Source organism: Necator americanus, chromosome V (genome assembly GCF_031761385.1).
Source record: "Necator americanus strain Aroian chromosome V, whole genome shotgun sequence".
Classification (NCBI taxonomy): Eukaryota; Metazoa; Nematoda; class Chromadorea; order Rhabditida; family Ancylostomatidae; genus Necator; species Necator americanus.
Genome location: NC_087375.1, coordinates 6,367,956 through 6,393,145, shown reverse-complemented (window position 1 = coordinate 6,393,145; position 25,190 = coordinate 6,367,956). Strand labels below are relative to the sequence as shown.

Sequence of the window (25,190 nt, the reverse complement as noted above, 5' to 3'; positions counted from 1 at the left end):
AACAATAGTAGGCAGCATATCCTCCATTCATTTCAATCTCCGTCAAATGAATGTAGTGGAATGGACGCAATATTTCTGGAAATCGCCCTGGAACAAGTGTTATTAACCGATGAGTTTTACTTGCTTATTCACTAGGATGAGATTGTTCCAGTAGTATAGGACATTTGAGTATAAACCTATATTACTAACATCAAAAAGAAACGAGACAATATTTATTGATAGTCTCCCAGATGTTTGCCTTTAAAGTATACAACCATGTAGGGATCTCTCCTCAGAAAGGTAATGTTAGGGGTGTAGGCTTCGAGTATCACCCACAATTCTTTCTCACCACCCTAAGAACCGACGTGAGAAACGCACTAGTTCTCACGAGGTACATTAGAACACACCACCTTTGTTCAGGTTCTCTCACTGGCCTATCCACTGGTTTTAGCTGAATAGGCTGCTGATCTCGCTCGGGGGCATGGTACCTGTATAAGTGTGATTTTTTTCCGACGTATCTCATAGGAACTAAAAGTGTTACCCACGCCGATTTTCAAGAAGACTATGGGAAATCGAGAGGGGCCACATTCACATTATAATAAACATCTGGAACTCTGCAGTTCCACGAGAGATCCAAACCTCGAAAATTTCATGATACGCTGTCTTTAGCAACAAAAAAAAGGAGAAAAAGTAATTAATTAAAGTAATTAAGTAAATAATCTTATTTACCTCATACATGGTTTTATCAAAAAGTGCTATGTTGTTGTCATGACCGACATTGACATAAGAACGGTTTGAGAAGTTTTCCACTGGCCTGAGATCCTTTTTTTCTGAAGATAGCATGTCATGTGGTCTCATCTGCTAGAATAACATAAAGCGAATGGCCACTAGCACGAAGAACGTCTGCTGATATAAAATCAGGTTTGCAGGCTGTTCCAGCTTTCATGTTCTTGATGCCGATTCGTACTTGCGAGGCGAGCATTCGAGGAGGAACTTCACCAGTGGCTATGATCGAGGTTTAACGCAGGAGTTGACGAACGGAAAAGGTTCGATTAGAACCTCTCCGTGATGATTTCCATCTAACGATGAAAAGAGGTCAAGTATGCAATCGTTGTATACTTCTTTTCTCGTTTTTTGCCAATAGAGCAGATTTTTTTTCCCATCGTGTGACAAGGTCGTGTTTTTGCACGAAGGAGACGGTGAGCAGACTACTATAAAAGGACGGCACTACGGAGACGTCAAGTAGACACCATCCCTCCGGTTGGTGAGTGGTCGATCTCCGCAACGCGCCATTGAGCGATTCCAATGTCCACCGACAATAACCTTTCTTCACGAAAAAAAAAACTCCCTGAAAGAGGCGATCAGCGGACAACAGCCCGGTGAGACGATTGTCCCCTCGTCTAATTCATTCGATCCTCTGTTTCTCTTCTGTTTCCTTTCCTGGTTTTGCGTTGGGATCCCAAATAACGAATCTGTAGAAGGACTTCTCGTTGCGGATCACGTCTTTCAGCTCCATATGAAATTCATCGGATTCATCAGCGCTGATGTAGGCGAGTAGCAGTTATGGGTGATGGGTTTTGGCGGGTTGCTGCGATCAACCTAGCGAAACGCATCGCGAATTCTAACGGTTACACTGGTAATGTAGCACGTTGGCCAGATTTTGGTGCGCAGCGAGAATATGCCACATTGGTTGAGTCGAATAAGTTCAATTTCTGCCTGCCCTTCATAACCCACGACTTGAGTAAAGCTATACGGGCTAGTCTGGTGAAATGCGGTCTCGAGGACCAGGTGAGAATTGTGGAAATACCTCCAACAAACCTCAAAAAGCAACTAGTTCGAAATAGAAAGTACGATCGATTCTGTCTCACTCCAGACTGTGTAATATGCTCATTTGAGAAGGAAGGGGACTGCATGGTCTCTGGTGTAGTCTATCTAATTTCGTGCAAATTATCTGGGGACCAATACATTGACTAGACAGGGCGACCCCTTTGTGTTCGCATTAAAGAACATCTAAGGGGGATGAAACAATCGAATGCAGCAACTCCCCTCGGAGTTCACCGCAGACAATGTCATGAAAACGTTCCTTTCTGCATAGCTGTCACAATTCTATCGTACGAACCCGAAATTATAGCTCGCAGAACTTCAGAAGCGTTTTGGATAAATACAAAAGGTCCAAAAATAAATAGAAAGGAAGAGTGCTTAGCCGTGACCAACGAGATGGCTCTGTATACGGACCTTTGCGGGTTTGATCTACGGGGTCATATGCGGGTCGTCGTATCCTATAGTATCGTCGTATCAGCGGAGCGATTGCACCACGCGGATATCCGCTAACATCACGGCAACGCGGCTACTGAGGTGGGCACAACGATTTGGGCTTTTTTTGTTTTTGTTCCCGGGTGTAATATCCAAGGGGACGATGACTTGTTCTGGATGAGGCACTTGAGAGGATATATTGCAAATGTTCTTACTTTCCAGGCTCTGACGAAGGCGACAACGCCGAAACGTTAGCCGTAATAAAGTTTGTTAACAATCTTGGCTGTTGCTTAAATTCAACTATCAACAAGGTTGCTGATGGGTTTTGGCTAAAAGGACGAATGAATGGTAAGACGAGGTGACAGGATGTCGTGAGAATCAACAAGATGGACGACAGATGGGGGGCACAACAAAAAAACACCGTCTACATTTCCGGGCTAAACTTTCTCTTCGCCAATGACTGCCGTACCACCAACCACTTGTCGCGCGTCGCTCCTTCTGCTACTGCTCTCTTGCAGAGGAATCACGTGAAGTTTGATATCCTCTGTACCTTTAAGGAGGGCATGTAGGTCAACGTCTTTGGGCACTTTGTAAGTGCAAATCTGAGAAAGCCTCCATGGAGATTCGTGCACGTGTCGTCTTGGTCCAGAGTTGAAGACGTGCTGAGCAACCTGAGATTTGATTTGACTCTTACTGGTCGCCATACCGTCCGACGATTGGGACGGCAGGTCTTCCGGGGTACTGAGACAGTGTATCTGCTGTAGTGCCAAGCAGACATTTCGACAAACTATGCAGACCTGGTATGGCTAGATTAGCTTTCACCATAAGTCGCCCTCCAACCTACTTGAATCAAGGAGTCACCTTGCGACATTTTGCCAATACTGTGCTGAATCTTGGCAGTGGTTTACTCTTAGCTAGGTTTCCGATCCCAAAAACTGGGAATGTCGGAGGTGTTGAACTCAGCTTGGAAGACTGCCAGAGAACATACCTCCGCTCTGCATTCGACGCCCAGTGAAATTAAAGGTGTCACCTCAGAAATCTGAGGTGGTACCGATTTCAGGTGGAATCTTCGTGTGCGGGAGAGTAGATTATGGAGAGGGGGTGATTCCGTCGATTTCTTCCTAATTGGTGTAAAAACGGCCCGGAAGATGCGGCGCATGCACAAGGTTGGCGCGCTCCAATTGAACTATTCGTAGAAAATAGCTCGCCGGAACGCCCGAAGCCGTATCTTCCGGGTCATTTGTTATGGCAATTAGGAAGAAATGGACTTGATCAACCTTCCCTTCATAATCTATACGAATACTCCACCTGAAATCCGTACCACCTCAGATTCGTAGGGTGATGCCTTTAAGTTAAACAAACTAACCATTATGATATTTCTCAGGGAACCATGAACCGCAGAAAATTGTTAATGCAAAAAACGGCTGGTATAGTCTCTGAAGCAATCCAATTGTGTGATTCCATGGGTAATTGTTGGTGATGACGAGTACCTGCAAAAACTCGTTGCAGGGCTAATTTTAATCTTAGCATGTTTAAAATAGCACGGATTAAATAAACTGACACTCTTTCGTAGATTTCTAAGGACAACATTGTTAGCATGTAATAATGTGAGCTTCGATGGTGATGGAAATTTCTGTCGAAATTCTGGAATCACCTTCGGTTAGTCATATTTATTCATCACTACGAAGATTACGTGACTTAGGATAAAAGCGAAATTTTCGTGAAAATTATTCGTTCGCCTGATCCTAATTTCTACTCTTAGGATACATTTGATTAAAAATGGATTAATTACAATAATTTCTGATTCCTACAAACGCAATGTTGCCAAGCCAATTTTTATACATCATTAGAAATTCGAATCAAAATCGGTCAGTAATTTGAAATCATCCTAATACTGTACTATTTTTTTAATGCAGGACTAAATGCTAGTTTTGTTTCTCTTGATCTTTTCTGTGTTGTTTTGTCCTAAATATCCCGTAGAACGCACGGTTAAACATTCATCAAAGTTCTGCAAAAATTACCTGTGTAGTTTTCACCGGTTTTTGTGCACCAGTCATCGATATTTGCAAACATCCTAAGTTTATCTGCTGATTTTTGTTCATCCTGTAATACCGAGGTCAAAATAAACCATTGAATTCTACTTCTAGCTACTTACGAATCCGTCAGCTTCAAACTCCACATTTGCCCGTCGACAATTCGCTCCTCGTATATCTTCACGTGGAATATATTTTATGTGGTTAGATTTACGAGGGAACTGATATCTGTGAAGGCATGTCTAAGAAATTTCAAGAGAAAAGAAAAAAGAAAAGAATAGTGAGGTGTCAGTGGATTTTCGCCCGTAACCTTTACCCGATACTGCGAAGGTGATCGATCCATTTTCTTATCATTTCCGCATCTGCAGATCCCCAGAAACCTTTCTTGCTGAAATGATCTTTAGGTTGCAAAGATAATCATTACAAGTGGAAATTGTTTCGATCTCCAGCATATGTAGATTTAAGACCATTCGTGAAATACTACAATATTTTTGCACATCTTCATGTCTAGAAAACTTGATGAAGAGCCCATTTGGAATAAATTTTTCTGTCACACTGATATTTCCAACAAAAACCCTACATTGGTTAGAACTTTCAGAGATGTATATTTCTCAAGAAAAACGTACAGAACATTATTGCTTTTTTTTGCACTACATTTTTTCTAATTTTAAGAATCTTGTTGGAAAAAAATTCGAAAATTAGCACAAAGAAGATTCCAAAGTTGAATATCTTTTAGATTTATTTGAACTGCAGAAGTTTTGATTGCAAAAATTATTAAACGCCGAACATCTACCAAAAACAAAGATGCAAGCTTAACATCACTTGAATTTGTCCCATAAATTAGTATCTATTCTTCTTTCGTCACAAAATACACAAAATTTTGTATAGCTCAACCCAACAAATTCACATTAATTGAATTGACCTCGTTGTACTGTTATAATTATAATTATTTGTTATTATTATTATTATTATTATTATTATTATTATTATTGTCAGTATTTTCACAATTATTACACTTTCGAATTATTTTCATCAATCACAACTTACCTGAATTCTACGGCAAGAAGCACAGTGCACGTAGATATTTCTTTATGTATACATTCCCACGAATCAAGAAACTTGATTATTTCTTCAGACTTCAAAAAAGCATCTCTACAAAGATATACTTTAATTTTCCACTTGTGGCAAAAATTTGCGATCGCAGTACGAACATATATGTAAGAGCCGCAAAAAGTTTTATTTTCAGAGATATCAGAAGAATAATTTGTAACAATATGATCGATTACCTTTGACCTTCAAATTCAGCAAGAAGATCGTGCGATTTCGTGGTTCTCCTGACATTTGGAGGATAAAATGCGACATTCTCGTCGATCATGTGCAGTAACTTCTGAGCAAAATACGATCTAATCAAGTCGGCCACCCTGAATATAGAACTCGTTCGCAGTATTGCTCTACAAGCAACAACATGAGCATTTTTTGGGAAGTAAAGACATACCCTGAAATTGACAGTGTTTGGATTTCTCAACGAAACATAGGGTTAGAGGTGTAGGTCACGAGTTTGATTGGCAGCAACGCTCAATTCCCCCCTTCTGTGGTTCTCTTACAAGCATATTCAAGTGAATCCAATTGTCGTAACCCAGAAGCCAGTGTCTCGGATTCAGTACCAGACCCTTGATGTGTTCCGTGAGGAAGTGGTAACGGGATCCTCACAGCCCAGTGATACAGCAAAGTGGGTACAAGGTTAGAGTGACCCACACGAGAAAATGGTAGCCACTGGGTTATAGCCACTGGGTATCAATGGTTCACGCTGTAGCGCGAAAACACCCACTGGAGCCTCTAGGCTACCCCACACTGTAAAAGGGAAGGGACCCTATCAGTCTTTCGCTACGGATTAAACAGGTGTAAACCCCCGGACGTATGGACAAGATCCGGACGCGAGAGCGTGTGATCCACTCTGCCACTTACTTTCCGGGATCCCAGTTATCTTCAGCTCGCGGTAGCTCCTCCTGCTTCTCTTCTGGCTGATAGCCCTTTTCGAGAGCTGCGCTTGTTGTTGGCTCGGTCCACTTCCGCTCTTCCTTCCCCGTTCCGCTCTATGGTGGAACAATGGCATAAATGAATTTCAAAATGCGAAACTCCAGTTTTTATAGAGGCAGAAGTCGGCGGGGTGTAAGGCGCGCAATGTAGGAGCGCTGTAGGACCTTATCGTGCCCGTGCCGATGGATACTTTAGATGGATTGGAAAAAAGTGGCGTCCAACTCGCGACACCAATAGGCTGCTGAGGGAAACGGTGCGTATTCAGAACTGAATGTACAGACATCGTAGAAAAATTGGATCGACAACGCCGTTATTCGGTACAGTTAGGAAGAATTGAGCGTGATAGTGCTCATACCCGTGATCATGATCGTGACCCTTAATGTTTCGTGACGAGATTTCAACATAGTCCATTTCGTAGTATGCTGCCTCTAAGTTAAAGTGAACAATCATCACTGGCTCTCACCACGAAGATGGTGCTGTGATGGGAAGATATAGAGTGAAAAACGCTCGTCTACTAAACAGAGTATTCTGAGAATTCCATGGTGAATACGTGCCTGAATTAGATAAGTTGAAACCTTTACATTATTGCATAAATTTTCCATCCTGAATTGTTTGCTAACGGGTTGCAGATCATATAATCAAATTCCTCATTTTTACTGCAAAATTTATAATCTCCCTAGCACTAGCAATATCTATATGAAGCTCTATATGAAGCTATTGGCAGCGTAAATCCAAAATCCGGTCAGAAGCAACTTAGTTATTAATTTGAGCTATGCTAATGATTTCCTGACAAATTGTTAGAGTCACCTTTCCCTAGGACTACTGTTGGAGCCATGACGTTGAATTCTTCATCAGTACTGGTCTTCTTCTCCGCGTGAAGTAACCTGTATAAGAAGTGAACTTACTGTTACCATGTGCAAAAACCTTTAAAAAAAAACTTCTCTGCAACCATTTATAATCTACACGGTTATCTTTCGTACCTATTATGCAATGAGAAACAAAAGATTTCCTGACCTTATCTATAACTCCCGTCAACTCCTAGTAGTTATGATGAGCTTTTCTGTGTATAATATTGTTCCTCCTGCATAATATGGAGGAGCCTTACAGGAGAAATTTCATCTTATGCTTTAGAAAAGAGTGAGAGTGTATCTAGCATTAGGGTATTTCCTAATGGGATTCAATTACAAGTTATGCAGCTAACTCGTGTCAGGAGTCGTGAAATCGAGTGAAAGAAGAGATGAAATTGTTACTTTGAACAAATTCAGAAAATGCACAGATCACTGAAAGGACTCATTTCCGCAATGTATAGATTTTTTATCTACTGTCCTTACCTGAAGATGGGATCCACATCTGGATCGTTGTGAATGAGACCATGCTGAACAACTGCGGTACGCATTTTGCGGCATAGACAATACCGATCTTGACCATTAGTGTGGGTCTATATAGTAGTTTTTTTCTTCTCACTCTTAACAAACCAATTGAACAACAACAGCAAAGTACTAATAGTAGTTCTATGAACGATCACATTCGAAATAGTTCTTTAGATGCAACATACCATGGAAATGACTCTCTAATATTAGATAGGATAGATTAGATAGAGTTAGAAATATATCTCGCGATTATAAGGATGATCACGCACAATTCTTCCTAACTATTCAGAAAAAGGCATAAGAAACGGCTTTGTCGGTCGATTTTTTTTTGAAAGCGGGGATACGCGCTGCATCCGTCAGCGAGCGAGGGACATTGTTAACAACCTATTGGTTAGTGCCCATGTTCGACTGTCCATGAATATTGGACTGTTGAGTACGCAGCTTTTTTTTTTGATTTGCTTGAGTTGAGGCCAAAATTGGCATTGATCTTTCTTCAAGGAAGGGATAAATTCTCTGGCATGTCAATACACTAGGGATCCGCCATCCTGCAATTCGTAATCATTAAGGATTTAAACGCGTGCTGACCTAATCAATGACCTGCAGGGGGCAGCCAATGATTAAGTCGGTGTTTTTGTCCTCCCAGACAAGTGTAGTACTAATTTAGCGGCTCCGTAGGGATAATAGACTTTGTCGGCACTGGAGCGACCGTGCAACCACAACGGACCTCTTACCGACTGCGCTACATCTGTCCCATTTATCATTGTTTATATCCAATTAACGTTTCAACGTTTTCGCCCTCATCAGAACCTGGTTGTTAGATAAGGTAACAGACCACTGCGCACCACAACTAAGCCACAAGTATGCCCACAGTGAATTCATGTAAAGGAGCATCTAAACGAGCCCGGTAAATCTACGCTCTTTGCCTCACTCGGAGCACACCACAGAATACGTCATCAGAACTCCCAAATAGAGGTATAAATTACTACGCTACATTGCTTCGAGATCATTGCACGCAGAAAACTAGAAGCTTTCTAGATAACTCTCAAATCTCAGAGGCCCAGAAATGAACGGAAAGGATGAACATTGCGATCACAAACAAACTAGCCCCATATCGAGATCTCTGCAAGTCTTCGAGGAGGATCTCTATAAAAGGCCTCCATAAAAGACTAGGTCCTTTATTCAAAGGCATCACCCCACGAATCTGAGGTTGTGCAGATTTCAGGTCGAGTATTCTTATAAGGGATAGTAGATTATGGAGGAGAATGACACCGTCCATTTCTTCCTAATTCCCTCTAAAAAAGTCCTGGAAGATACGGCGCCGCACAAGGCTGGAACTCTTTATAGGAAAAAGTCCCCGAAGCCTATCTTCCGGGCCGTTTTTTACGGCAATTAGGAAGAAATGAACGGAATCACCCTTCTATCCATAATCTACGATCCCGTATACTAATACTCTACCTGAAATCCGTACCACCTCAGATTCGTGGGGTGATGCCTTTAAAACCTTTGCGACTCAGAGTTGTGATACGTGATGGTCCTTTGCGTCAACAGATTTAGTAAATGAGGTGGACACTAGACACAACAATAGCGAAACTTGAAGAAGAATACACACTTTGTGTTTCTCTTCGAGTTTTTCTATTGTTTGAATGCTTTCTGTAGGGTGAAGAGGCGCTGGAGAGGACAAATCACTGGTGGCTTTGATTTCCGAGGCTCTAACAAAGGCTATAACGCCGAAATGTTTGCTTTTAGTGAAGAAAGATTGAAACCAATTTTGATTACAGCTCAAGCTAATCATTGAAAAAACCCATTGATTGCCTGCTCACTGGTAGATGAGGTGCGTATGGGTGCAGTCGCAGACGCGGTACGTTTGTAGGTGCCTCGTAGTGGACCCGAGCCGACAACGCCGCCACCCACGTTTTTTTCATTGAGTTAGGGAAATTAAGTACATACAAGGGACATATCACGATGTTGACGGTGTTAAGACATTTCTGGGGACATACAAGGCTACGGGTGAAGTACACCCGTAGCCTTGTATGTCCCCAGAAATGTCTTAACACCGTCAACATCGTGATAGGTGCCTTTGACAAGTTGATAGCAATGCGATTTTTTCACGCTTCAATTCGCAGAAGACTCGCGTGTTGCTTAGTGCTAGCGATAACGATTTCATTTCGTTTTCAATACAACATTGGGAAGATTTTGCCCACCTGCACATATTTCAATGGAAACCCTTTTGGCCACATGTTAGCATTCCCAAAGAAACGAAACGGGTTGAAGAGTTTTTCGGAAATGCTAAAGTATCATGATAAACAGCAGTGTTGTTGAGAAAATATTCTTGAAAATGTTCATCAAAAAAAACCAATCTTTTCCCAGTGACATTACATCCATATCTAATTCCACTGATCTTCTTCGTATAGTCAAATTGATCCAATCCAATACATGAAAGAAATTTTTATTGAGAAGTTGGAGAAGAAAAGAGAAAATCTGCAATTCTTTAATTTTTTCTTAAATTTAAATGCAGTAAATGCGTAAAACATTCAATTTTTCTCACCATAAGGTATGTAGTGATCGTCAGTGTCGTATATCCATCTCGCTCCGTGTTCTATTGCGTAAAGATAGCCGATGTTCTTATGCGCATAAAATTTATCCGATAAGTTACTAGTAATCCTGTATCCTAAAGTAAGGTGTAAAAAATATTTCATATGTGGGTAAAATTTTAGCAGTTGAAATAAAAGCAGCTAAGGTATAATGAAATTGATGATGTTGGGATCCTCCCGTAAATATGTAGAGAAAGGTAGGTGTCCATTTATTCAACGAATATGAAGGTGATCGGTGACTACCCAACAATGCAACTTATGATGAAGTTATCCCTGTTGCGCCACGTAATAAGTTATACAGTTGAGAAGTCGAAATTGTTTCACATACCTTTTTTTCTGGATCATTGGAGGGAATGTTGAGCGTGATCCATTCTATTCTACAAAACTTTCCCCAAACTTTTCGTAGTGAGATCGCAAGATCGTCAATTTCTGGATACGCTGCCTTTCAGAAGACGTCTTACCCATGCGTAACTGATCGTCCATGCTCAAGAAATGAACATTTTTGTAGGACCAATTTCTCGGTGTTTTTCTGTTTGCGACAACTAGAAGTTTCCAACCGTTGATATTTGCCAAACGCTTCAAATAGAATATTTATCATACGAAGTAATGACATTTGTAGGACATGACAGTTAACAAAAACCTAACAGAAACCTCTATTTCTTTAGTAGGATGATTTGTGGTGGTGATAACTATCCATTTTTGGTGCAACAACGAATTGGATTTACTAAACCATGTGTTTTACACCGACTGAAGTCAAAAAATAGATTAAATAACTTACTTTTTGCTAGGAAAAGTGGTCTTGATCACATTTGAGTTGTGGAAATAAATGAAACCTGTTACGAATAGAAGCATTGCAAGACCGTAAATGACTTTCTTCTCCATTCGTTCTCACGAGTTCAGCTAAAAGCAGTGTAAGGAAGTTGAATAGACAAATCAGAGCTAATTTACTACTTAAGCTTAACTTTCTGGCAAACGAGTCACTTCTATACATTTAAATTTACTGTATCATTTACTTTTCTTTTTCTAAGCCGAACTTTTCTGATAGCTTGGTTCAAAAGTCTGAAATGAATTAAGATTCGTTTTGACTAGGAGGAAAAAACGAAAATGTGTTGATGTGTTGTAGTGAAAAGGTTCTCCACCATTACATGGTTTAGCATATCCTATTAGATTGTCTCAAAAGAAATGCGCGCTGCGTAACTATCCTTGTACCGAAATTATTTCAAAACTACCTTCAGCCAATTTTTGGGTGGATTTTCAATGTTTCGTTTGGTTTGTTTTTTCATTGTTATTTCATTGAATTTCATTGATTCTCAAAGAAAATACTTTTGTTTTGTGATGAGTGACCAAAAATCAGTGTTTCGCATGCATCCATGCTGTACGACTTTAAACAGGGGCAAGACGGAAACGAATGCCTCAAAGACGAAGTACACGGTAGGCGCCCAGTCGTCGTCGATAACCACTCCGCTGCTAGTCGCGATCGAGGAGGATCCCACTCACACTGTTGGCTTGTTTGACGAGTACTGCGGATGCTCCAAAGATACTATCAATCGTCACCGTAATAATCGTAATGTTTGGTACATAGCGTTAAAACGTGCATTTCTTTTGAGACAACCTATTACATTTGAGCAGTGACCCTAACAAATGAGAAAAACACATGAAAAGTCGAATATTCACCATTTACTATCTAATTGGAAGAAATATATTATTAGAAAAGAAGTTGAGTGAGCAAATAAACAGATTTCAAGAGTAAATAAGACTACAGTCGATGCAGGGTAGCGTCTCATATGAAGCTGACAGGGATTATATTGATTTGGTCCGGGTATATCTCGTTCATCGGATTATTTTCTCTTTTTCTTGGAAATAGACCGACTATTAACAATTTACATGAATGTATCAGGTGTATGCATCAGTTTCACGCGACGATTCTTCCATAAACATTTTAAAAATGGATCAACCGTTACCAGCAATCGCCAGCTCTACCGCACCGTTTCGAGTTTCACATCGTTTTTATCCGACTTTACTAGAAATTGCATGGACTAAATAATCGAATGAGACTTACCTCAATCCTGCGCTGTAACTTCAGCCTCCATGGGTATGCTTGCAAATGTGGGGGATCATAATGCCCCACCTTCTATATTAAGTAAGCTCAAATATAGTCAAAATGTTTTTCTGTTGAACCAATGGATTTGGTATTTCCTAGATATTTACACAAAAAGCTGCTGCGTAGATATCTTGGGGTGTGATGAGGATCTGGAAAATTTTTTGTGCAGTTAAATCTCTTCGAAAGCTCATCTTTTCAGCTGCTATCCCACTTCATTTCTCTTTACTCTCCTGACACCCCTTCTTTCTCGCTTTTTTCCTCTTTTTCAGGAAGCATTGCCTCTGGCTTGAGGCGCGATGGTATGGTAGGAGTTATCTGGGCAATGTAGAAGTTTTTTCTGCTTTACGATAGGTATTTGCGGTAAGAACAAGGTTTTAAAAATAAAATCATTTCATTCCACTAGAAAAAAATGATTGTATTTTTGTAACGTGCTCGGGACTGGGTCCAACCAACACCTACACTTAGGTTTTTTTCCACTTGAATTTTTCGGAGAATTCAATCCCATCGAAGAATCACATCATTTTTGCAACCACGTTTTCAAAGAAGTTATTCTGTCTTACAGTGTCTCAGAGATTCTGGTTTGGATTCTGGTTTCTCTCTCTTCTACTTTTCTGCGTCTCTACGGCCAGAAGAGAGCATCTAAGACGCTTGTGTGTGTGTGTCTCCATGAACGACTAGAGCATGATTTTTTCGAGCCATTTGCGTTTCCTCGGACACTTCCACCCGATATGTAATATCTTGGAGAAATTAGCGAAGAAGGTTTTTAGGAGCCTCCTTACAGTTCCTTCTATGTCCTAAGCGCCAGAAGCTTTCGCAGGTCTTGCTTTGTTCGAGATAAACTGGTGTAGTGTTTTTTTTTAGTTTTTTCAAACACTGTCGTTACCATCTGAGGGAAAATGTAGGTAGTCATTTTTTCTAATTTAGATATTCCTACTGAAAAATTCCAATGCAATTCTACGCTAGTAAAATTTTCATGTGACTGAACTAAGATCAACCTACCTCATTCATCATATTGTATGTGTTTATTATATTATTCATACCGCTAATAGCCAACTTATCAAGCTGTGCTAGAAATCCTTCCTATCCACATCCATCTTTTTTTATCTTCTATGTGGTATTTATTACGTTGAATCGAAAGTACTCGGACAATGTGGTAGTGATGACTTCTAGAGATCATCACTAAGCAAAGAGCTGACGAAAATGGACATGTTAGCTACCGTCTGATAGAGTATAAAATTCTCTTCAAAGTGTAGGCTAACAATTACACTGAGCCAGTTCCTTTCCTGCCACCATGCCGTGCATTTTCAAGCCGTCGTCACTCCACCTCCGCAACGTCATAATCTTTCTCCATCTATCTGGCCAAGAACCCGACAGACGACAGACGTTTGAAGGAAGTTTACAAGGAGCACGCCCCCGCTAGAAGCACAGTCTACAAGTGGCACTCGAAGCTCGCAACGGACGACTTTTCCATTGAAGATGAAGACCGTTCGGGACGCCCAATGGAGTTGGATTTGGTCTTGCTGCGGAGACAGGTGGATGCCGATCCTTTTCAAACCACTCGTGACAGTCGCTCTTGGGATGAGTCAAACCACAGTTGTTCGCAGATTGAAGTCAATCAGCAAGGTGAGAAAACTAGGTCGATGAGTACCACATGCTGTTACGCAGTATGAGATGGACTGCCGTGCCGATACGGCAATTTCTCTCCTCACGCTCAAGCGCACCCACACGTCGCTTGAGCACCTAGTCACCGCGGATGAGAAGTAGATTTCCTATTCTAACATTCACCGGCGTGCTCAATGGGTTGACAAAGGTACGGATGCAGAAGACGTCCCTAAACTGAACGTACACGCCAAAAAGGTTACGCTCTGCATCTGGTGGAGCGTACACAGCGTCGAATACTGGGAGCTGCTCGCTGAGGGATGTACAGTGACCGCAGACGTCTACGCTGAGCAACTGAGGAATTCGAAGACAAATCTCGAAAATGCACATCCGCAACAGCGCGAAGTCTACTTCCAGCGCGACAACACTCAGTCACACATTGCAAAAATAACTAAGGCTGAACTGATGAAGTTCTTCTAGACAATTTCACCACACCCACCGTATACCCCAGATCTGGCTCTCTCGGATTACCACTTTTTTCGTATCTCCAACGTCATCTGGATGGTCAGGACTTCCAAACCCGCGACGACATCAAAAAGGCACTTGAGCAGTTCTTCAAGGAGCAGTCCCCAGCGTTTTGGAGCAAAGGCATCTACGATTTGCCTAAACGTTGGCAGAAGACCATCGATGCCAATGAGGCATACTTCAAATGATTTACAGTTATAGTTTGAAAATTGCAAATTAAATAGAAATATTGGCACTTTGTCAGAGAACTTTCGACTCAACCTAATACTTTCAAAATATTTCCTCGTACTACTGCCTTTGAAAAACGGTATCGTGTGCGTAAAAGTTGCGAAATTTCACCCTAAGCAAATGGTGACGATAGCGCCGCTTTGTCTCTTCATGCACCGAACACAAGATAGCTGGGTAATTTTTATCCTTGGCATACAGCAAGGAGGGTAAACGTATAAGTGGGTAATCACGCGCAACGTCGCACACTTGGTTGCTCCTTCGCCTTTTCTGATGCATTTTCTGATGCACCGTTTTGACCGCTATGCGTTGTGAGCAGCCCCTTCTGCATCAATCGCTCTGGCGCCACTCACGCCCCCTCAACCGCTCAGGCTTAGGTCCTCCCCAGGACTCCTCCTGAGCTCCTTGTCTTCTGTTCATAACTCTTCTCTTACTCGAGTTTCGGCTACAACTGTCCTCTCCCTCTCCACTACCGAGAAAACCCTCCGAGACGGTACTGCCTTCATCACTGCTACAGTGCTCTGCATCCTCAGGTCGAATGAGACTTCCAATCACTCGCTGTCGAACCTCTACTCTTCGCAACAAGGTGTAGCACTTGGCTAGACGATCTGAGAAGATCTACGTGACCTAATAACCTCTTCACATATAGAGGTTTCCCGATATCACGTGACTGGTGCGCACTCTACTGTCCAGTGCAGTGTAGATTAGTTTGATGCGTTTCAATCCTTGAGCAATACGGCTATTCTGGAAATATTTTTTTAATATTTGTAACCGTGGCGCTTGTGATTATACCGGTCTTAGTGATCAGTAGGCGCATTTGATTGGAGTTGAAGTTCCAGACGAGAAAATGGGTGTCAAGTAGAGAAATAGTAGGGCAGACCCGTCGTGGCTGCTCGCAACTGATCATAACTCCCAGCGCCCATATGTTTGTTTTTAGATGTTCCTAGCAGTATACCAGTGTTTCTCGATCGAAGCTCTCATGTGGGCTGTGAAATATATATTAATCCTCAACCAACTGATCTGATGTCATATACCTGTTTTGAAATATTAATTGTAATGTTCAGTGAAAACATATTCAATCTAGCAATGCAATTTCTATATTTATTAGGTAAATATGTAGGCACGGTAACTAGGACCGTGTGTACACCCGTCCAGAGTGATCCGATTTGTCGCGTATCGTTGAACGATAGAGTTTCTACCATATAGGCAGATCATCACTGTTCTTTCGATGGGTGTGATCGTAACCACGAACCTTTGCTTAGCAGGCACTGACAGGCGACAGGCAGCTGAAAAAAGAGTTTTGGGGGAAGCGATGAAAAAAAAGTAGAATTTACGAGAAAAAAGTAATAAAAAGGATCTTGGAAGCAAGAAGAAAGTTTTAACCCAAAAGAAGATTACAAAACTCTTGGGTAGATTGTTTTTTACATAGCATTGCTACAACGTTCAGTAAAATATCGGAATTTGGTTGAGGTCTTATTAAACTATGTAGGTCCCATATAGATATCGCTTGTCCAGTAAAGTTTTGAGGATTTCGATTTCTGATTTTAGCCCTTATTGATTTAAAACGGATTCTTCTGCTATTCTAGTGTAAGTGAGAATTGAAATAATATTCGCTTGCTCAGGTGACAATTTTTTTCTCGAGCGAAAGATACACTCTCACTTCCACACCACCACGGAACTTATGACCAGGCAAATTTGCGAGAACTGGTCCCTGTTGATGAAGTGGAACTGAACGCTGTCACCATTGCTTTATTGTATCTCTTCCAACAAAGGAATGCAATGTAGACGAAGCCTGTTTATGTACCTCAATGTGTTCGATCACCCAGTCTTCGCAAACAGGATCACCTCGATTCCGAAGCACTCTCAAGCTTAAAGTCTCAGGGCGACACATACCATGTGCTGAAAATTCGTATTTTAGATATCGACTGTTTAGAATTTAGGAATTTGAAGAGCGTAAATAATTTCTCGATCTTTCCTGGATCTCTACCTACCCCTATCCGTCCAGTTGTCAAAAATGCATCCAGTTTCCTGCTGATTGCAGAGCACAGAGTTGAAGAACGTTGGAAAACAGTTCTCACTAAGCATATAAACACCGCGGCACACTAAAAATAACCATAAAGCATGGAAAGTCCTACATCATCGTATTATGATTTCATAAGGAGAGAAAACAAAGGAAAAACTGCCCTTACTTGAACACAGTTGTTCGTGAGCCCATGACACCTCTTCGCCTGGTTCGCTACAGTTTCCAAGAGGGACAAATGTTTCTGAAATCAAATATTCAGTACTGTTTTAGACTTGTATGGAGAATTGTACACCAACGGCAATAATTATATTTGTCCACTATTTGCCAAGGGAACGGAGAGCATCGACTGTCTGTCAGGAAGGAAGAGCGCATATATTGCAGGGGACGCGTCGCGGTCACGCGGATGAACATTAGTACAGCCTGTTCGATGTGTCAAAATTCGTTCAGCGTTTTTCGTTCCGCTTACGAGTGTTCTACGAAGATCTGTGCTGACCTACATATGGTATAACATAATTTAAACTTGTCAGAGTCACCAGTATTCAAGCAGGCATGTAACATTTGATTGACAGTATATCTGTGTAATAGAATAATTTTAGAAGTACAAAAATTTTCCCAGTTGTTTTAATCAGAAATTTTCATATGATTGCTAATAATAAAAGCCATAGGTTAAAATTTTAGCTTTTGTAAGTGAATATTTAACCCTTTCATCCTTTTTGACGACAAACGGGTCAACGGTTAGCAGTCGTTTGTTCATGGAAAATAATTGTTGAAAAGTGTGCGGCACCTCAGTGAGCTAAATATTGTTCCACGTGATCAAAAAACTTTTTAATGGAACAATATGTGACTCAGTGAGGATCCACACACTTTCCAAAAGTTTCAGAAGTTTCTATGCTAGTTTCCTTCTTTCAATTTTCTGTACTTAATGAGTTTATTGTGGTTTATTATTACTTCCTTGTTCAAACATAGCTCGTGAAAGTAGATTAGCGTAAAATACGTAAGAAAAAAAAAGCGCGCTGTCAATGGATTATGAGAGTATGAGATTATACAGTTAACGTTATGCGCAAATTGAAAACTCGAAAATTAATTAATCTTATCGAAATTCAATCGAAACTCCACCATAAAATTCTTACCCAATGAGCATATCCTATTTGTGGATGTAAAAAGCGAGTCCAAATCGACAGACCCCGAGTCGCTGAAAGGCAGAATTGGAACCCGAAGAAAACTCGTGCGCTCCTCAGTTGGCCGGTGCCTCTTGCGTTCCTTCAGAGCTTTTTCCAGCGTTCGGCGAATCATTACGCATTCTTCATTGCAAAACGCTGTGTCTACTCTCTGTAAGAAACATATTATAATGTGTATAGATAAGCTTCAGATAAAAAATATAATTTCTAAAGCAAAAAAAAAGCACTCGATCTACAGTATCCGACAGAGCCTTCATTCTAGGTTCGGGAGATTTTGAAGCGACGAAACCTCGCGACGCTTCCTCAGGAGTCTAAACTGATCACTATTATTAATTTAAACAGTCGGAATAAAAAAAAAGAAATTAAATAAGAGAGGAATAATGATTGATAAAGCCAAATAAGCACAAACTCCAACTGAGTATTTTGCATTATTTTAAAGAAGTATGTTGAGAAGCTTCCTATACATAGATAGCCTCTTCTGATATTATCTGCCCTTTCTTCCACGAGATCCAAACAAATATCTTTCCCAACCGACAGCATTTCATTTCGAGGAAGAAAAAAATTCTGTTGAAAGCATTTCTTCTCTGAACCACATTTTTACAATCAACAAGGCGAAAATTCTCTTGAAAAATTGCATAATTCTGATCTCTTTACATTTTGTTAAAATTTGACAAGAACCTCCTACGAGTATTTAAAAAAAAACTATTGTTGAAGCTGCTTTCGTTCTCAATATCGAGTTTTTTTTGTCCATGGAAATCTTGGATTTATTTTTTGTCAACTGCATTTTTATACTTTACAATAAAGGAAATGATAAAATATACGCAGAACTCTTTGAACTATGAAATATTAAAATTGCATCAAACCTCAGCCATATAAAACTGATTTCGTCCACCAACACCTTCCAACATGCGATATTTTTCGCTGAGCGAAAATGTACGACATTCTTTAGGATTTACTCTGAAATAAAAATGTGAAAACCGGCATCACTAATTCTTTCTTCTTTTTTCTTGTAGAGTTCAAGAAAAGAACGAACTTTCGAGAGCGAGCACGTTTGGTGAGTGGTTTAGGAGTTTCGGTAGTAGGACCATCAATTTCGGTGGAATTACTCTGGAAATAACAAAACATTTGCAGAAATTTCCGTTTCACTTTTTCCGCAAAACCTTTTTACCAAGGTAGAAACATAATAGATGGAAGGTAATAGCAGGAAATAGACATCCAGGCCTCAAAGCTTTAAATGCAGCGCTCAAGAGAAATTCTTGAGGTTGACGGTCTCCACTAGGAAGAGAAGGAAAGAAGAGGGCAGAACGTTGGAATGTCGTTCAAAGGAATCACAGTGGAAATCTATAAATATCTTTGGAATATAAGACACCAAAAACATTTAAAGCTATCAGCCTGTAATGCTTAAGAACTAGGTACCGGCCTGGCCCTTACCTTATGCTGATGGAAAGGTTCCAACTTTAGATTTTCCCCCAATGTCTTTAATTGAGCCGGATTGGTTCTAATGCTCTCAATAGGGCAGAATTTCCGGTGGAAGCTACACCTCCTTCGGAAGGCAGCGTATCACGAAATTGACGTGGTGCGGAAACCCCGGGGGAGCCGTAGAGCTCGAGTTGCAGCTCCATAAGGAACCTAGAGTGGCTCCGCTCATTTTCCCCTAATCGTCGTAAAAAAGGCCTTGGAGATGACATTCTTTTCTACTCAATCAGCTGCAAAGCCCCATCCTTGTGCACGCTCCGCTTCCATAAGCGAGCGGTTGGAGATCAATGACGGTTCCTCCGCAGCATATTAAAGTAAAGCCAATGAATAGGCTGCTGAGAGGACCCGCTGCGTGCACAGAGAAACCCGACCTGAGGGAACTGAAGCGGTTCTCACGCCGTTTTTTTACGATGATGAGGGAAAATAGAGCGGAGCCACGCTGGGTTTTCTACAACCCTGGGTTCTCTGGTAATTCCGTACTATTTCGATTCTATTCCAATTTCGTGATACACTTCCTTTAAAGGCAGCATACCACGAATCTGGGGTGGTGCGGATTTTAGGTGGGGTATCCGTATACGGGGTCATAGATTATGGAGACCGGAACGGTTCCGCTCATCTCTCCCTGAATCACTGCAAGCAGCAGGCCCCTGAATGCTGTTTGAACGATGCCTTCTATTGCAGCGCGCCACCCTTGCACGCGTCCCTTACTGCCTATCGGGGCAGCCCGAATTGATTTTCGACGAATCGCAGGGCGTAGGCGGCGCAAGGGGTGAAGCGTTGCAATAGATGGCGTCGTACAAAACAGCATTCTGGAGGCGGCTTCTTGCAATGATGCACGGAGAGATGAGCGGAACCACCCCCATCTCCATTATATACGACCACGTATACGGATACTCTATCTGAAATCCCCACCACCTCAGATTTGTGGTATGCTGTCTTTAAATGTTAAGTGTTTTACACATCAACGGGACCTTCACTCGTAAGGTCGCAGGAGATTGATGCGCTTTTTATTAGTTTTTTCGTTACTGTTTGTTGTGGGATGAAAGAATGTTTTTTCTGTCTCATCTCAAGAGAATGACGCAAAACTGTCGATACATCGTGTATTTGTTGGGGAAAAAAAGAAATCCTATATCTCTAGTCACAGAGAGTTGCGTTAGTCAAGAATGTAGTCAAAACAGGTCATCAGCGCGTTGAACTGCGGAAAATGAGAACCAACGGTACCAGACATGAAATTAGTTAAATTCCCCAATATTTTACATTAGAGGAGGCGTGGAGTGGGCGGAAGATGAACATATGAATAAATAAAACAGTGAACGGTATGAGAATCGTTGCTGCGGTACCTCAGGCTCATCGATGATCACAAAGCTTGAATTGATTTGAGTGGTCGCATCCGTCTCATTAATCGCAACATCCTCCTTCTCCAGTAGAACGCCATCTATAATTCCAGTAGTCATATTTTCATTTTATTGTCTCAATACGTACTAATACTTCAACGAAGTGTATGAATTTTTCCTAACACCATTCTTTTCTTTATTCCTTTCTCTTCTCCCTTCCTTTTCCCGTAAAACTAGCATACCACTAAATTGGCGATGTTGAGATCTCTCCACTAGAAAATAGTGCTAGAGGTAAAGGTCACGTTCTGTTCCCTTTGAATGTCTAGAAAAAAAACGTGAGAAATATCATGGTCGATCGAATTTTCCTACAAGGCACTTTATGACGCGTCACATACGCAGGTGCAGGTGCGCGCACCTCGCCTACGCGCGAGCGAACAATCAATGTGTTTCCAGCAATGTCTATGTCTCCGCTCGCTGTCAGACGCTTCATTTATGCTAGCGGTCACATACGTAGCACGTTATGTGCCTCGTTGGAAAACTCGATCGACGAGGCTGTTTCTCACGCAGTTAGGGAAACTGAGCGTTATCGTGCCACTACTCATGATCTACACTATTAACCGTACAGTTTTGTGGAGAGCATCCTCAATTTCATGGTATGCTATTAATTCTGGCATGCTGCTCCGTTATGATGTATAATCCTTTTTATTTTAACTACGACAATTCAGCTTCTTTATTCACATCAAAAGGGGATCAGTTGACAGCGAGAAAGTACCAGTGTTATGTTTGTCTCACTTCTATAAAAGGAGATACGTGTAGAATAAAACTAAACACTGCACAGCTCATTCTGGTCGCTAGTGTAAAGTTTTTGTACCCTGAAAAAAATGTAAAAATACGGTCGTACAAGTGGTAAGGATGTTGGTAGACCTGGTCCACCACCTACAAGGCGTAACCCTTGCCTGTGTAAACAGTCGTCAGCAATTTAAAGGCATCACCCCACGAATCTGAGGTGGTACGAATTTCAGGTGGAGTGTTCGTACACGGGATCGTAGATTATGGAGAGAAGGGTGATTCCGTCCATTTCATCCTAATTGCCGTAAAAATCGGCCTGGAAGATACGGCTTCGAGCGTTCCGGCGCGCAATCAGTGCGATTGGAGCGCACCAGCCTTGTGCACGCACCACATCTTCCGGACCATTTTTATGGCAATTAGGAAGAAATGGAAGGAATCACCCTCCTCTCCATAATCTACTATGCCGTATTCGAATACTCCACCTGAAATCCGTACCACCTCAGATTCGTGGGGTGATGCCTCTAACACAGAGTGGTCAAAGAAACCGGAATGCAATATCACCTTCATTCTGGTCCTCGTTCGAGGCTCTTTCCGCGTTGATCATCTGTAGGGAAAACCAGAGAACGAGCAAAAGCAAGTGGTGGTCGACAGTTCGCATTCTGAAATAGCACTGAGTTGAGCAAACGTTTGCTGCATATCCGAGGATTGACGTAAAGTCGATGTGAAAAAAGAAGAAGAAAACCGATTATTCGAGAGGCAAATATCAATGACATCTGCTCCTGAACGAGCGGGCGGAAAAAACATCTACAGTAGAATCTAGACGGGTACACCTTGTTTCGAATTGTTGACACTGGAGTAGAATATGAGGGCATTGGGCGGTCCCGTCTCAAGTGAACCTATTTGTTGGTTATGTACGTCTCCACGGAGACGATTCACATCAATTGCAACGAATTGTGAACGTTAAGGAGGTCCCGGCTGGCAATGACGCAAGAGAAGTCGTTCGTTTATGGTCGCACAAGCGTTCGATATAAGTAAACAAATGGAGAAATTAATGTCAAATCTTCCTTAGAAAGACGGAAATTTATCATTGTTTTAGAATGATTACATGGAATGGAATTTAATTTTGTACAATGTTTCGTGACCGTGTAAAAAGGAAAAGAGTATCACAGTTCCGTGAAATTTTCGATGACTAATAAAAAAAAGAATATCAGAAAAATGTGAAAATATATTTAATACATCACTCGTTTCTGACTCAGATGTTTGGCAAAAACGAACTCAAAATCACACTTTCGAAAATAACCAAATAACAATAACCGAACGATAATTGGCACTGGATAATTATTAACGAACATTCAACGAGGCTGTGTAATGCACAGTTTGAAAGAAAGGAGAAAAAAAAACGTTAAGCTTTCGCTTTTGCATAGACGAAGATGAATTACTTGAAACGCGTTAAGTTGACAAGGCAACGAAGGAAAACACATAGGTCATATTTTAGAATTTATTACTTTCAGAATCGGATGGAAAAAAAATCCTCCATGCCAGATTTCAATCTGATAGGCAGATGAGAATTTGCCACAGGAACTATCCATAATATCACAAATATTGCGTAGAAGGAGAAAAAGTTTAGAAAAAGAGAGGAAGATTACAGAAATCTGAGCTGCGAAGGCAATGTGGCTTATATATTTCGTCCAGAGTGAAATTTTCGAAGTGAAAGTGAAATTGGGATACGTTGGAGGAAAGTGTCAGTGATGAACTGATGAATGAAATTTTGAAGAAAAAAATCGGAAAAAAGAAAAAAAGAGAGGGTTAGTTTTCATGCAAATATATGCGTGAATGAGTAGATGAATAAATAAATGGACAAATTATTTCGAAATTTGTCTACAGGTATGATTTTATTAATGGAACGGCTTTAATGCAACGGAAAGAGGGGCACAAATCGATGTTTACCTATTTTCTCCCCTTTAAAATACTGCTTTTATTTTCTTAAAGTGACGCGGGCTCGAAGCCTATGAAATGAAAGAACGATTTTTCTTTTCGCTTTTTATAAAAGTCAATCTTAGAAGAGTATTCTCATACCAGATCTCTTTTTTTCTACTAAAATCCTTCTGAAACAAAAAAAGTCTTCGAGTGCAGATCAGAAAATCCCTTAGAAAACGTTTCTGAATCGAAGAATTCAATGATTTTTCGTGCATATGTTTCTGATATCGCAAAAGTCCTGAGTTTGACAAAAACTTCGGACGCCTGAAATATAAAATGAGGCTATAAAATTGGATTGTTGCCTCACTAGCCAGCTGTTTTCGTTCTTAAACTATTTTTTTTTTGGTATAGAAAACAATCAATGGCCCTGGAACAACGAAAAATCATTGACGGATCTGTATTTTGTACGTTGACTGAATTGCAAAATATCTAAAAACTCTACCTTCATACACTTGTGCGTCGCACGTGTACGTGCGTTCTTGCAGTCAACGGAAATTGCTTCAAAAACTGGAGTATAGGATTAAAAAAAAAAAAAAAAAAACAAGGAGAAAAATCAGAAAAGAAAATACTCCAAACAAAATAACATTCGACCTTTTTTCTTCATAAATCAGAAAAAAATACCTCAAACAAGTAGCATCCGACCTTTTCTTTTCGGAAGCTTTGGACCCAAGCGAATTCTGTTCTATTTTTTTATTTTAAAACGAACACAAACAAATAATAATAATGTTTTTTTGTCTTAAAACAAATATGGTTACTGGAATTTTATTATTGTAATTTATTATCATTCAAAAGTATGCAAAAAGAATTCTTGGTCGCTCAGCTGGCTATTAATGAATTTTGATAATTTTATTGATGAGACACTTGCCAAGACGTTGTAAAATTTAGTGAAACAAATTAAAAAAAAACTAGAAAGGTCATTGATAATTTAATAAATAAATGGTGTTTATGAGAATTTATCAAGTAGGAATTGCAAATACGCTAGGGATTTTTAATTTTTTAGTTCTTTTTAGTAAAGTACAAGAGGAAGTACATAGTTGGACGAATATATGGATAGGATATAGATATGATGGTGGATTAGATTAGGACAAATAGATATGATGACGGTGGATTTCTTTGTGTATACAGCAATATGAATCCTGAACAATGGGACGTGATATTGCCTATTTTTGCACTGAACAAGCCATTCGCATCATCAATTTCTCCAAAGTACTTTTTTCCACTCCTTCGAAATTATCTCTAGAACACCACATCATTTTCAATGTGACATGCACGTACACGGGCATTAAAAGTCATTTGAAGAGAAATGTAAACATTTCTTCACAAGGAATGCTTTGAAGCTTATCCATACGCTTTTTGCTGTGGAAACTCCTCTCATAAGATAAGGATTTTTTGGGGCACAGAGAAAAGTTGTCATGGAAAAATTTTATCTGAATAGTTTGGGGTTTGAAGAAATTGGAAGAAGAACAGTCTTTGCTGGAAAGAAAAAAAAACCGAAGCAGATTCGCTTTTCTAAGAAAATCGCATTCCTATATAAGACAATATCCATCAATGCGATGCAATAAAAGTATGTCGTAAATTTTTCAACCAGAAAAAAAGAATTGAGAAACGTAAGAATAGAGTAGGATATTTGGAGAAAATAGGGAATTTTCACCATTTGCTCTTGTTGGCTGCCCTTTGAACCTGTTTGCATCGATAAACCG

The 25,190-nt window shown here is 40.5% G+C and overlaps 6 protein-coding genes across 10 annotated transcripts; 3 read left to right on the top strand and 3 right to left on the bottom strand.

Annotated features, from left to right (window-relative positions):
* Positions 1-1,542: 1,542 nt before the first annotated feature.
* Positions 1,543-1,953, top strand: RB195_013086 (uncharacterized protein; the record flags this gene model as incomplete). The annotated part of the gene is made up of 1 exon (XM_064202751.1): positions 1,543-1,953. The coding sequence occupies one exon, from the start codon at positions 1,543-1,545 to the stop codon at positions 1,951-1,953; it is 411 nt and encodes a 136-aa protein (XP_064058632.1).
* Positions 1,954-2,669: 716 nt separating this feature from the next.
* Positions 2,670-10,054, bottom strand: RB195_013085 (uncharacterized protein; the record flags this gene model as incomplete). Of its 3 annotated transcripts, none has more annotated exons than XM_064202750.1 (12): positions 2,670-3,029; positions 3,094-3,227; positions 3,599-3,722; positions 3,794-3,876; positions 4,254-4,335; positions 4,388-4,493; positions 4,582-4,653; positions 5,313-5,417; positions 5,552-5,686; positions 6,766-6,856; positions 7,110-7,186; positions 7,634-7,698. In XM_064202750.1, the coding sequence occupies 12 exons, from the start codon at positions 7,696-7,698 to the stop codon at positions 2,670-2,672; spliced, it is 1,434 nt and encodes a 477-aa protein (XP_064058630.1). The 3 variants fall into 3 exon arrangements, with proteins under 3 accessions (XP_064058630.1, XP_064058631.1, XP_064058629.1); XM_064202748.1 differs by lacking the exons at positions 2,670-3,029; positions 3,094-3,227 and adding exons at positions 9,874-9,958; positions 10,026-10,054 and having other exon boundaries at positions 3,594-3,722; positions 7,634-7,740; XM_064202749.1 differs by lacking the exons at positions 3,094-3,227; positions 3,599-3,722; positions 3,794-3,876; ... (6 more) ...; positions 7,110-7,186; positions 7,634-7,698 and having other exon boundaries at positions 2,670-2,936.
* Positions 10,055-10,118: 64 nt separating this feature from the next.
* On the bottom strand, positions 10,119-11,145 carry RB195_013084 (uncharacterized protein; the record flags this gene model as incomplete). Of its 2 annotated transcripts, none has more annotated exons than XM_064202746.1 (5): positions 10,119-10,150; positions 10,218-10,340; positions 10,725-10,839; positions 10,915-10,987; positions 11,042-11,145. In XM_064202746.1, the coding sequence occupies 5 exons, from the start codon at positions 11,143-11,145 to the stop codon at positions 10,119-10,121; spliced, it is 447 nt and encodes a 148-aa protein (XP_064058627.1). The 2 variants fall into 2 exon arrangements, with proteins under 2 accessions (XP_064058627.1, XP_064058628.1); XM_064202747.1 differs by having other exon boundaries at positions 11,042-11,115.
* A 2,718-nt stretch (positions 11,146-13,863) lies between these two features.
* RB195_013083 (uncharacterized protein) lies at positions 13,864-14,676 on the top strand (the record flags this gene model as incomplete). The annotated part of the gene is made up of 2 exons (XM_064202745.1): positions 13,864-13,987; positions 14,444-14,676. The coding sequence occupies 2 exons, from the start codon at positions 13,864-13,866 to the stop codon at positions 14,674-14,676; spliced, it is 357 nt and encodes a 118-aa protein (XP_064058625.1).
* RB195_013082 (uncharacterized protein) lies at positions 13,901-14,676 on the top strand (the record flags this gene model as incomplete). The annotated part of the gene is made up of 2 exons (XM_064202744.1): positions 13,901-13,987; positions 14,533-14,676. The coding sequence occupies 2 exons, from the start codon at positions 13,901-13,903 to the stop codon at positions 14,674-14,676; spliced, it is 231 nt and encodes a 76-aa protein (XP_064058626.1).
* A 1,251-nt stretch (positions 14,677-15,927) lies between these two features.
* On the bottom strand, positions 15,928-22,171 carry RB195_013081 (uncharacterized protein; the record flags this gene model as incomplete). 2 transcript variants are annotated; one of them, XM_064202742.1, is made up of 10 exons in its annotated part: positions 15,928-15,999; positions 16,518-16,612; positions 16,705-16,815; positions 16,903-16,977; positions 17,867-18,065; positions 18,142-18,225; positions 18,778-18,871; positions 18,948-19,021; positions 20,731-20,825; positions 22,075-22,171. In XM_064202742.1, the coding sequence occupies 10 exons, from the start codon at positions 22,169-22,171 to the stop codon at positions 15,928-15,930; spliced, it is 996 nt and encodes a 331-aa protein (XP_064058623.1). The 2 variants fall into 2 exon arrangements, with proteins under 2 accessions (XP_064058623.1, XP_064058624.1); XM_064202743.1 differs by having other exon boundaries at positions 22,075-22,117.
* Between the last annotated feature and the right edge of the window lie 3,019 nt (positions 22,172-25,190).